Source organism: Podarcis bocagei (assembly GCF_964188305.1).
Source record: "Podarcis bocagei genome assembly, chromosome: 12".
Taxonomy (NCBI): domain Eukaryota; kingdom Metazoa; phylum Chordata; class Lepidosauria; order Squamata; family Lacertidae; genus Podarcis; species Podarcis bocagei.
In genome coordinates, this window is record NC_138137.1 from 55,560,419 (window position 1) to 55,572,808 (window position 12,390).

General features: G+C 43.6%; 1 protein-coding gene and 1 long non-coding RNA gene across 2 annotated transcripts in view; one reads left to right on the plus strand and one right to left on the minus strand.

The window, feature by feature from the left end:
* The window catches only part of OBSCN (obscurin, cytoskeletal calmodulin and titin-interacting RhoGEF), a 285,408-nt gene that overhangs the window by 198,616 nt on the left and 74,402 nt on the right, over positions 1-12,390 (minus strand). Inside the window, exons 21-27 of the mRNA XM_081163401.1 lie at positions 11,017-11,283; positions 8,506-8,772; positions 7,269-7,381; positions 5,518-5,671; positions 3,276-3,437; positions 2,195-2,299; positions 882-1,148 (exon numbers count right to left, since the gene is read on the minus strand). Of these exons, the coding sequence (XP_081019527.1) occupies positions 882-1,148; positions 2,195-2,299; positions 3,276-3,437; positions 5,518-5,671; positions 7,269-7,381; positions 8,506-8,772; positions 11,017-11,283 (1,335 nt within the window). The remainder of the gene's footprint in view (positions 1-881; positions 1,149-2,194; positions 2,300-3,275; positions 3,438-5,517; positions 5,672-7,268; positions 7,382-8,505; positions 8,773-11,016; positions 11,284-12,390) is intronic.
* The window catches only part of LOC308569782, a 137,241-nt gene that overhangs the window by 121,221 nt on the left and 3,630 nt on the right, over positions 1-12,390 (plus strand). The gene's annotated exons all lie outside the window — the stretch shown is intronic.

The following is a 12,390-nucleotide window of genomic DNA, read 5'->3' on the forward strand; positions in this document are numbered from 1 at the left end:
TACCATTAAATCTGCTTTAACCTCAGTTCAGAACCAGCAATGCAATGAACCTGGCTCTAGTTCAGTAATGACTATTTGGTCACCTGTAGGTAGGACCCAAAACTGCAGACCAATATTTATGTATGCAACTATGGCAGGAAGGTTATTGATTGCCAAAAATTGGAAAAGTAGCAGCGTCCCAACTAAAATAGACTGGCTATCTAAAATGATGGAATACTTCCATATTGCCGAACCAACAGGGAGGATAAGAGGAAATATGGTACAAAAAGTGAATAAGGAGTGGGCTATCTTTAAGGAATACATCAAAATTTATGTGGAAAAAGTAGAATTTCTGACAGATACTGAGTGAATCCAGAAAATGATTAGAGTGAAAGGAGAGTAAAGTCAAGATAGAAGAAGAGATTAAAGAAATAATGAAATGCGTTTAAGCTGGTTGGAAAAATAAAATAGCATAACAAGAACGGCTGGAAGTCAAATCACTTGGCAGATGTCCGTGTGGGGTAGGTGTGTAGGTATGTTGGGTATATGTACAGTATAGGTAGATATTATATAGAGTATTGTAGGTATGTTTTATGTTATGAAAATAAGGTAGTGTGTTGTGTATGTGCATTGTGTAAATGTAAATGTATGTGTTTTATATGTTAATAAAATAAAATTAATTAATTAAAAAAAAAAGAACTGGGCAAATATTTTGCCTGCATTTCCACAACACCTTGTCTGGAAAGAAGGGCAGGGGTGGCAGGAACAAGCCTGAAATCTAAATGATGCTCTTCTTGGCTTTGGGAATTCCACCCACCCATCTTGCGATATTTAGATAAATGGCACGACTACTCAGTTTCATGGCTTCCCTCCACATATTCCAGCTGAAAACAAGTTAGTACCTTCCACATAAAACTGAGCACTGCTTTTGTCATCGATGGCATCACAGGTGTAAATGCCTTCATCAGCAAACTCTGTCTCATTGATTATGAGCTTCCTGTAGACCCCGTCGCTGACAATCTCATACTTTTCGCCAGGTTGGATCAGCTTGTTATCCTTGTACCACTTGACCTCAGCATTGCGGCGAGACACTTGGCACTCCAGAAAGCCCCGGTGCTTCTCAATTGCAATCTTTACGCGGAGAGGTTTCACAAACCTTACAGGCAGTTCTAAAAGACGACAAAGAAACATCATTACTAGCACTACTGCTTTGAATCGATATAGTGCTTTAGGAAGTTCAAAACATTTGAGATTCATTTTCACCTGGCGCCTAAAAACGTAGAATGAAGGTGCTAGACAAGCCTCCCTGGGGAGAGCATTTTACAAACAGGGAGCCACTGCAGAAAAGGCCCCGTTCTTGTCTTGCCACCTTCCCTAACTCTCATGGAGGAGACACACAAAGAAGGGCATCAGATTATGATCACAGGGTCTGGGTCGGTTTATATGGGGAGAGGCGGTCATTAAGTATTGTGGTCCTGAGCTGTTTAGGAAATTAACCAAACTGAAGGTGTGTTTTTAAGAAAGACTAATAAGCCACCCATCACTGGTCCCATCACCTCCTGGCAAATAGAAGGGGAAGAAATGGAGGCAGTGAGAGATTTTACTTTCTTGGGCTCCATGATCACTGCAGGTGGTGACGGCAGTCATGAAATCAAAAGATGCCTGCTTCTTGGGAGAAAAGCGATGACAAACCTAGACAGCATCTTAAAAAGCAGAGACATCACCTTGCCAACAAAGGTTCGTATAGTTAAAGCTATGGTTTTCCCAGCAGTGATGTATGGAAGTGAGAGCTGGACCATAAAGAAGGCTGATTGCCGAAGAATTGATGCTTTTGAATTATGGTGCTGGAGGAGACTCTTGAGAGTCCCATGGACTGCAAGAAGATCAAACCTATCGATTCTGAAGGAAATCAGCCCTGAGTGCTCACTGGAAGGACAGATCCTGAAGCTGAGGCTTCAGTACTTTGGCCACCTCATGAGAAGAGAAGACTCCCTGGAAAAGACCCTGATGTTGGGGGGACGACAGAGGACGAGATGGTTGGACAGTGTCCTCGAAGCTACCAGCATGAGTTTGACCAAACTGCAGGAGGCAGTGGAAGACAGGAGTGCCTGGTGTGCTCTGGTCCAGGGGGTCACAAAGAGTCGGACACGACTAAATGACTAAACAGTAACAACAACAAATAAGCTACACTGCAATACAATGCCATCATAATTACCTTTTACTTTAAGTTTTGCCCGGGATTCTGCTTTTTCAGCAACAAATTTGATTTCTGCTGAATCCTCCATCTCCACACTTCTGTAGACTAGCGCGTAGCTTTTCCCTGTGAACAGAGACACAAACTCACAGTTATGGGCCATCAGTTTTGAGATCTGCTGAGTGTACCACACCTTAGGCACCTGCTTCTTAATCTCATTGTAGCCTCTCCTACTGCCCAAGAGGACACAGAAAGCACATTTTTAGTAGTAAATCCCACAACACAAGAATCCCCTTAACCCTCGAGGACATGGTCTAATATCCATTTCCTTAGCCCAGAGAATCACGGGGTTTATAGCTCTGTAAGTAGACTAGATATATCCATCTGAGAATTCTTAGCACCTTTGTCAAACACTTCCCATAATTATTTGGGGAAAGCCACAACACTCAAACTGGTATATAGTCATACCTCGGGTTACAGACACTTCAGGTTGCATTTTTTCTGGTTACGGACCAGCTGAAACCAGGAAGTACCAGAACAGGTTACTTCCGGGTTTTGGGGGTCATGCATGTGCAGAAGTGCTAAATCGCAACCCGCACGTGTGCAGACACGCCACTGCGGGTTGCGAACATGCATCCTGCACGGATCACATTTGCAACCTGAACTGTTATGTTGTGGGTGAACATATCAGACGACACAGCGGTTCTTCAAACAGCTCTTGTTTATTCACAGGCCAGAACAGAACTGAACTGAAGGGTTCAGCCAGCCTGCTTATATAGAGCTCCAGTACAACGTAACTGTAACAACTTTCTGTAACTATCCAATCACTGAACGTCACTTTCAATCCCTTATTTGCATATGTGGACCTGAGTGAAAACTATCTACAGTATCCCCCTGCTGGCCCAGGGTGAGAACTTCAGTATATAACACGAACGTCCACTGTATAACTGATATGCATGTGATCTGAAGGTGAGCCCTCAAGCTTTAGTTATGCAGGAGACCTAAACAGTTCAGACTCGCTTTCCAGTGGTCTTCCCCCACATGCCCTTCCAACATGAAAACAAATCCAATGTTTCTACTCATCGGCTGTCCCCTTTCCTACCGTCCTGGCGCAGCCTGATGTTTTCTCCGGCCCGGATCTTGTTTTCGTTGCTGAACCACTGGGTTTCAACCTCGTCGTGTGAAATCTCACAGGTGAAGGAAGCACTCTCTTTCTCGCTCACCTCCACATCTTCCAGTGGCTTCACTATCTTGATATCTCGGGCTAAGGGGTTACAAAGAGGTATTTTACTGGAGATATTTGCTCCTACTGACTTCTGGAATAAGTTGTACCCAGGCAAAATGTGTTCCTTTTGGCCTGCTCCTCTGTCCTTCCTCTTTCTTTCTTTCTTTTTTAAATTTTATTGCAAATATGTACAAATCAAAACTTACAAACTTGAAAAAGAAATAAGAAATTAAGAAAAGGTTACCAAAAAAAAGAAAAGAGAAAAAGAAAAGAAAAATGAAAAATGAAAAACAGAAACATAAATATCATACACCGATACAGTTAAGTCTTAATAAAGAAAATCATAAATAAAACGACATTAAGTCATTCATTATTAAACTAATACTTCACAGATCAAACACAAATGTTTTTAAAAATTACCTCTTCCATGTCATCCATTTTCCTAATAAACTGACATTTCTTAAATATTTCATTTTTTGTGTTTTTTGTTCTTTCGTTCTTTGGGCTTCCGTCAGTCTCGCAACAGTTCATTATTTCTAATGGAAAATAACTTATCTGTATTTAGGGGTGCAATGCCCCTGCACCCCTAAAAGGGGGTAAGCGGACTTTTAGGGAGGTGATGTGAAAGGGAAGGTTTGAGGCCCTTTGACCTCTAGACTGGCTAATCAGTTCACCCCAACTGAGCTAAAACGTCATTTATTTTATTTGTTTGCTTGTTTATCATTTAGTAAAGGTAAAGGGATCCCTGACCATTAGGTCCAGTCGTGGCCGATTCTGGGGTTTGGCACTCATCTCACTTTATTGGCCGAGGGAGCCGGTGTACAGCTTCCGGGTCATGTGGCCAGCATGACTAAGCCGCTTCTGACGAAACAAAGCAGCTCACAGAAACGCCGTTTACCTTCCTGCTGGAGCGGTACCTATTTATCTACTTGCACTTTGACGTGCTTTCAAACTGCTAGGTTGGCAGGAGCAGGGACTGAGCAACGGGAGCTCACCCTGTCGCGGGGATTCGAACCACCGACCTTCTGATCGGCAAGTCCTAGGCTCTGTGGTTTAACCCACAGCGCCACCTGTGTCCCGTTTATCATTTAGTAGTAGTTAAAAAATACAGAAAGTTTCATCACATACCAAAGGTTCTTAATGGAGCAATTGCAGAGCAATTACACATTCTAACTGTAGATATAAGCACTTTCAATATACATTCTACTCCACCTTTATGATAGTGTCCATTAGTTCAATTTATGCTAAAAAGCGGAAAAATGAGAATCCTGTTTAGCATGCCTTTTAATTATACATACGCACACAGGCACACCTGATGCTGTCGGTATTAACAGAACAGAATGTACCATGCTTTCAGGCTCTCCTGCTGGTGGACTTTCTGTAAGCACCCAGGTGGCTACTGTGAGAATGAGATGCTAGGCTAGATGTACCTTTGGGTAGATGGTTTTTTCCTCCTTCCCCGAGATGCTCCCTTGCCTTTCATCTACATCCTGCACTTACAAGCACAGTGGTGGTACCATTGATGGGCAACAATTGGACAGACCTAAGGAGGAGAGACCTTAACCATGATCCTGGGGTTAAGTTACATGCTAAACCAGATTTTGGTGTAGAAGAAGAAGAAAAAGAGTTTGGATGTGATATCCCGCTTTATCACTACCCTAAGGAGTCTCAAAGCGGCTAACATTCTCCTTTCCCTTCCTCCCCCACAACAAACACTCTGTGTGGTGAGTGAGGCTGAGAGACTTCAGAGAAGTGTGACTAGCCCAAGGTCACCCAGCAGCTGCATGTGGAGGAGCAGGGAATCGAACCCAGTTCACCAGATTACAAGACTACTGCTCTTAACCACTACACCACCACTAGCTGCTGCACCACACAGGGAACAGGGGATGAGCAAAGCCACAGTTTGGCTTACTGTGAAGTGCAAGCCAGGCCACTGAGCAACACAGACATTCTACCTGTGACATTTATCCCTCCTCCTTCTCACATGCAAGGCACCACCTGATGCAGCAGTGATGGAATCTTAATAAATACACATGTGAATCGGCCTGATGACTGGGCAGCGTTTTAGGCAAAATCATTCGGAAAGGAAAAGATTTTTGTTCTTCCCACTGAAACATACCATGGACCACCAAATTAGCTGAGCTCTTGTCGTCAACAGCATCGCACATATATTTCCCTTTGTCTTCAAATTCGCATTTGTGAATTGTGAGGCTTCTCGTGGTCCCTCGTGCAAAGACTGCAATTTTTTTATTTGGCCGAAGTTCAATTCCATCCTAAAAGGAAGAAGTCGAAATCAGGTTTTAACAGACTCACCAAGCTTCTTAATTGCAGTGTTCTTGTCTCACCAAAATTAGTATGGAACAAGAAAGTATTCCACTGCTTGAAGGTACTATAATACTTTCATTCAAGATCCACAAAACTCTGTTTGGACAGGATATAATTCACACCTGAGGCCCCATTGGAGATTTGCCAGAATTTAATAACTGCCATTGTGTTCCTAAGAAAGATGCCACTTACTCTAGAAAGTCAATGTCAGATTTGAGAATGAGCCACCATTTCACTGAATTTGCTGTTGCTGGGGAGATTTATATGTTGCCATTTCATGATTGACAGCCATAGCCTTTAAATACCCTGCGTGCAGCGTTGAGCTTCCTCTTTTCACTGTGCGCATCGGATCACCCACCCCACCATCCCTAATTTTAGGGATGTTGCGTTGACCTTGCTATGCCTGCCATGGGGTTGTCTGCTTTTGGGGCAGGGGCCTGGTAGGAATTTTGTCCCTCTGGTTGATTGGCTGGTGCCATTTGGTTTTTGCCTACTGTGTAGCAAATCGTCACAACTTGTAAGGTTGCGGTTAGGCATTGGTTTAGGAGTTGGTTGGTGGAGGGGCATGGATTGGCTGTGCCTGCCCCTCCAAAATGCTGCTGCTGCAAGGGTTTTCCATTAAGGGAACCCAGGGACTCGCCGTACTTTTGTCTGAACCCCTGTCAAGGGGCTAGGGCCAGGCAAGAGCCCCTGGGAGCATTTGGGGAGAGGTGAGGCATGGTTCCCAGTCCCGTCTCTCTCCCCAAAATGTTTTCTTTTTACTGACTTTGCAAGCGGGCGAATGTCAGTCTGTCCCCGTGCGGGGTCAGATAGTCGCAACCAATGCCTAAGCAACCACTCACATTGCTTGTAATTTTAATAAAGTTGTGGCCAAAATTATGCCAAAAACCTTAAAACTAAAATCTTGTGTCAATTGTGTTTTATTGGGGGTGTCGACACGCAAGAGGAAAGACTGTGTCATACATTTCCAAGAGGAATGAGGTTCTTGTAATACAATTTAGTGCAATGTTTCAGTGCTCCTCAGTGTCCAGTTTTGCTCTGATTATTACTGTTATGGGATGGTGAGCTTGAGCTGAAAGACTTTGGGGGGTCTCTTAATGAGTCAGTGATTCCCGGTTCTGCATTTTTTGCAGATGGGTTTTCCTTCTATATATGTTGCTTGAAGCTTACCAGGTATGCGTGGACTTGTACTTTGTTCTGGCTAAGTTGCTCCCTATGTTATGAAGATTTGCTGACTTTGACAATAGCGAGTGTGTCTCTCTCCATCCCTTGGCTGGGTGGGAAATCATCAAGCTGTCTGTGTAAAAATGCTTAAACAGGCAGCTCAAACTGAGAAAGATTGAGGGTCAGAAAGCTAAGTTGGAGCTTTGCAATATTTTTGGATATCTGTTGGGGTGCTAAGCACCTATATTCAAGTTACATATTTGTAAGTAAATACAAATACTACACAGCACCCTGAACTTTCTGCAACGGAAGAGTCCATGTGACACATCAGACCCCTTTTTCTTAAGGTAGGAAAAGTCACATGGCAAGTAAATTCAGTACCTTACGCCACTTGACATCTGCATTAGGCCTGGAAAGTTCACATTCGAAGGTTACTTCGTCCTTGTTCTGAGCATTAATGTCTTGCAAAGGTTTAATTATTTTCACGGGCCGTTCTGCAAAAATAAAAACAACAATGGTAGTAGTAGCAGATAATAATAATAATAATAATAATAATAATAATAATAATAATAATGCAAGTGAAAGAGAACCATTCCACCCCACAATAAGGCATATTATTATTAATAATAATAATAATCCAAGGATCCCAGGGCAGATTATTATTAATTATTATTATTATTATTAAAATTTGTATACTACCCTTCATCCAAAAATCTCAGGGTGGTTCACAACAGAAAAAGAGAAAACACATAGTGAAACAAACACAAACCAATAACCCCTCCCACACATTTTAAAACCCAAAAGAATGTTAATCAGCCAAATGCTTGGTTGAAGAGAAAAGTTTTTATCTGGCACCTAAAGATGTGTAAGGAAGGCACTAGGCGGGTCTCCCTGGAGAGAGCATTCCACAGATGGGAAGCCACCGCAGAAAAGGCCTGTTCTCATGTTGATACCCTCTGGACCTCTTGAGGAGGAGGCACACAAAGAAGGATCTCAGATTATGACTGCAGAGCCCGGGTCAGTTCATATGGGAAGAGGCGGTCCCTGAGGTATTGAAGTATTGCAGTTACCTAGCTATCACAAGGAAGGGTGAAATATACTTGGAGTTGAGTGTTGATTTCATGCTCTTTATTTCAGCTCATGGTAAACACTGAGTGAGTGGTTTCCCCAAAAAACCTCTGGCTATATATACATTATTTACACAATGGGTCCCGTGTGATTGGCTGATTCAATTCCCCTCCTGGAGCCTGATTGGGCTGCTCCTGCAGACCAATCAGGTTGCTGATTCACTTCCTCCTGGAGCCTGATTGGGCTGTTCCTGCAGGCTAATCAGGTTGTTTCCTTCTAGGATTCTACCTGCCTATTGTTCTAGGATCCAAGCTCAGTACATAACAAAGGGTTTGCCAACAACCTCTGGGCTGACCTGGGGATGGGACTCCTGTGGTTGCTAGGCACCCCCTACGGCGTGCTTCTATTGGCGGTTCACGTTGTGGTCAGCAAAACGTTTGAATGGAACTGATGCTCAATAGAGCCAGTAGGCCCTGTGCTTTGGAGATGTGTCTCATGCACCCAACGAATAGAGTTGCACAACAAAAACATCCAAGATCTGAATGCCTACCTTTCACATTAAGTCTGCCTGTTGTGTGAAGACTTTCAGCCTTGAAGGCAACAAGGCCCGAGTCCTCAATTTCAAGGGATGAAAGAGTCAGCGAATGCTTCTTCCCCTGGACACTAATGCAGCAGTTGTCCTTGGCTTTCAGCCTCACGCCATCCTTCATCCAGGTAACTTCCACATTCTCGTGTGACAACTCCACCTCAAATGTAGCAGACTGCCCCTCATGGGTATCTACTGGCTGAAGGCCTTTCACCAGTTTGATGGGTCTCGCTTGGGAACAAAGCAATATCACAAAGAATTAGATGTGTCTGGGCCAAAGTAAGATTCCCAGGCTTATCATTCTTCCCATTTAAGTGGTGTGCCCATCTGGAAACTGCACCAAGGATTCAACTAGCAAGAAATAGACACGGGGTAGTGATCTCCTTCAGGCCCTGATTCAAAATTTCCAGAGGCATTTGACTGCTAGAATGCTGGACTGGGTAGGCAGGAGAACATTAAGTACACCAGTTTTCTTGTGTGCTTATGTTCTTACTGTCGGCACAAAATAAAGAATATTCTGTCTTTCACCTAAGCATACATGATTAACCATTCTAGGAAAATACCCATAAACATTCCTGGATTAATAATTAAGCTAAATACACCACTGAGGAGGCCTCCCATGGGAGATTCCCACCTTGCTTCTCTGCAAGCAAAGAAAGTATAGTATAGTGTTGTTTTTTTATTTTGAAACCTCTCACAGTCAAGACTTCATAATTTCTAATGTCTCTGTTTCCAAGTATTCAGAAGTCTATTATCTAGGGTCTATGGCATTTGATATTTGGATCCCTAACATTCTGGAAACCTATTGGAATGGGGCATTTCATAATTCTGAACTTCCAAAATGTGTACGATGAATGCTTTCAAAACAACCCAAAATAATATGCACATTTTTGCTCAAGGTATGTCAACCAGATTCAAAGGGTAGATTCTTGTCCACACCTAATACTTCTAATCTATGTCCCCCTCTTCTATAAAAGTGAGCATGACTTGCACTCATACGATGTTGACTCGCATTGGGCACTACAATAGGACTTCTGCAGACACAGGTATTGCCGCTTTCTGGTGGTATATTATTAGTGATGAGGCATTCAATTATATACATAACAAACGGCACAGATGGAAGTCATCCTCACAGATAAACACAGTCAACACCCAGGTAAGAGTTCTTGCAAATGCTTAATGGCTGATTCACACACTTACATGTGTTAAATGAACACCTAAGATGCTACAACTAGGCCGAAAAACACAACCGTGTAAATGCAAGAAATATGTGCATCACACAGGTATACTCACTGGGGAACCAGGTATGATGTCATGTGATGTGTGGAACAGGTCTAGAAATCTTTTGACCAAATGTACACCTGTCACTTCAGGGCCCCTTTTCTGATATTCTACTCCCTTAAGCTTCAGAGTTTGCAGGACAACTCCCTCCCCCCGCCCCCCGCCAAAAAAAAATCCATCATACCAGTTATAGGGATGACCTTTGGACTGGGTCAGTGGATATTCCATCACTCAGGACTGGGGAATGTGCTTGTAGGCATACTAAGGTTATTTTGAGGAAGAGCTGCTGGGGAAGGGATTAGCAAAAGCACCAACTCCACACACAAGCACTGCCCAAGTGAATACTTGCCCTACAGTACAGCAAGGAAACAGAGGCAAAAATGCTTTTTGTTAAGGAAACCAGTCTCACACACTGAGATTGGTGGAACAGTTAACATGACCAAACTCACTTAATGAAAATATGGAGGGCGTGGACCATGTAGTGATGTGGAAGGATCTGCAAATCTGTCAATTTCAGCCTCTTCCCTTTCCTCATTTTTCCAATCTTAAATTCAGTTCTCTACAATTCCACATTGGTTTGCAATTTTATTGAATGTTATTTTTTTAAAAGGTCATGCGGATTTCTCCCGATGGGCACACGTCTGTGTGCAATTTCCCCTAATGTACACATATTACAAAGCAATTTCCCCCAGTATAACAGATTTTGAAATATTTTCACCAATATATACATTTTTATGCACATGTTATCCTAGTATATGCGTTTTTGTGTGCATTTCTTTGCTGGAGAACTGGATTGTAAAAGCCAGAGAAGCGTGAATTTCCCAAATGACAGCTGTGTTTCGGTTTGGGGCTGGTTTCAGAAAGGGTAGATTAGGTAGGTTTACCTTTAAATGTGAACCGAATCGAATTTCTCTCCCATCCCTAGTCATGTGACTGCTTTTACCATGAATTAAGGAACCACCTTATACTGAAGGAGCCTGTGGAGCTGCAGATTGTGTGGGTTTTTTCCACCAAATCCCAGGCAGACTCATGGCTAGGTTATCTCTTGTATCTCTGCCTTGGGTGCTTTTCTGTCTCATTTTAAAATCTTCCTTTAGTTGGTTTTTTTGTTCCAGTGCGTTTGAGGAGGCAAGCGCTGTATTTGCAAAAAAGCAAACACCCACAAGTGAAGGCATGCAACCATCCCTGACTCACTTTCCACAGCTATTTTTGCCTGGGTCTTGTCATGGAGAGTCTCGCAGGAGTAATAGCCACGGTCCCCGCAGGCAGCACTCTTAATCACTAGGCTGTGCTTTGTCCCTTCAGCCTTGATCTCCATGTTGTCACCTGGATGGAGCAAGCTGCCGTTCTTCATCCATTTCACCTCTGTGGTTGGCTTTGATAGCTCTACTTCCAGAGTCACCATCTCCTTCTCCTCAACAATTTTGGCTTCCAGTTTCTTCACGAATGATACTGGCGTCTCTACAGGCAACAAAGACACAAATGCAACATTGTAGAGAGAGCTTTGGAAATGGCTACAGTTAGGCACGGTTATGGTGGGACACGGGTGGCGCTGTGGTCTAAACCACTGAGCCTAGGACTTGCCGATCAGAAGGTCGGAGGTTCGAATCCCTGTGACGGGGTGAGCTCCCGTTGCTCAGTCCCTGCTCCTGCCAACCTAGCAGTTCGAAAGCACGTCAAAGTGCAAGTAGATAAATAGGTACCACCCCAGCAGGAAGGTAAACGGCGTTTCTGTGCGCTGCTCTGGTTCGTCAGAAGCGGCTTAGTCATGCTGGCCACATGGCCCAGAAGCTGTACGCCGGCTCCCTCGGCCAATAAAGCTGCAACCCCAGAGTCGTCCGCAACTGGACCTAACAGTCAGGGGTCCCTTTACCTTTTAGGCACGGTTATGCAGAAGGGGGGGGGGATGTTTGACATGAGCTCCTTTGTATATTACCTACTAAGCAATTTAAGGGTTGCTGCTCCCCCACCCCCAAATAAACCCAACAACTTTTGTGTCCGGGTTTTCATTTTTTGAAATATGGCAACCCTATGCTACGTTTATCTAGCGGAATGAAAAATGCAACATTCTAAGAGTCGACACAGCCATTCTCCACCCAAAGCAAAATCCAGCTTTGCCAATAGCATTTTTGAACATTTCCACTGCACATGAGGAACTCCCTGCTTATATCCCCTGGTGGTGCAGCAACAAAACTGATAGCACGTTTCCAAAGCTAAGCAGGGTCAGGCAGGGTCTCAAATTGGATGGGAGACCAGAGGTTTGATTCCTGCATTGCAGAGAGTTGGGCTAGACGATCCTTGGGTCCCTTTCAACTCTATGATTCTATGAATAAAGCTTTGTGTAGCCCTCCCTGGGTGAAAAAACGTAATTGAGCAGAGGAAGTGGTGTGGCTGAGTGTGTCCCACCCTGCAAAAAAGCACACGGTAGCATTCAAAGGTATGAAATTGATGGTGGTAGTGAATAATCATCATTGGAAGCCATCTAGCACAAGTCTCTGAGGTACTTACAATCTACTCTTACAAGCTTTACCATCCCCATTTGGAATCTAAAGTGGTGCAATTCAGAAT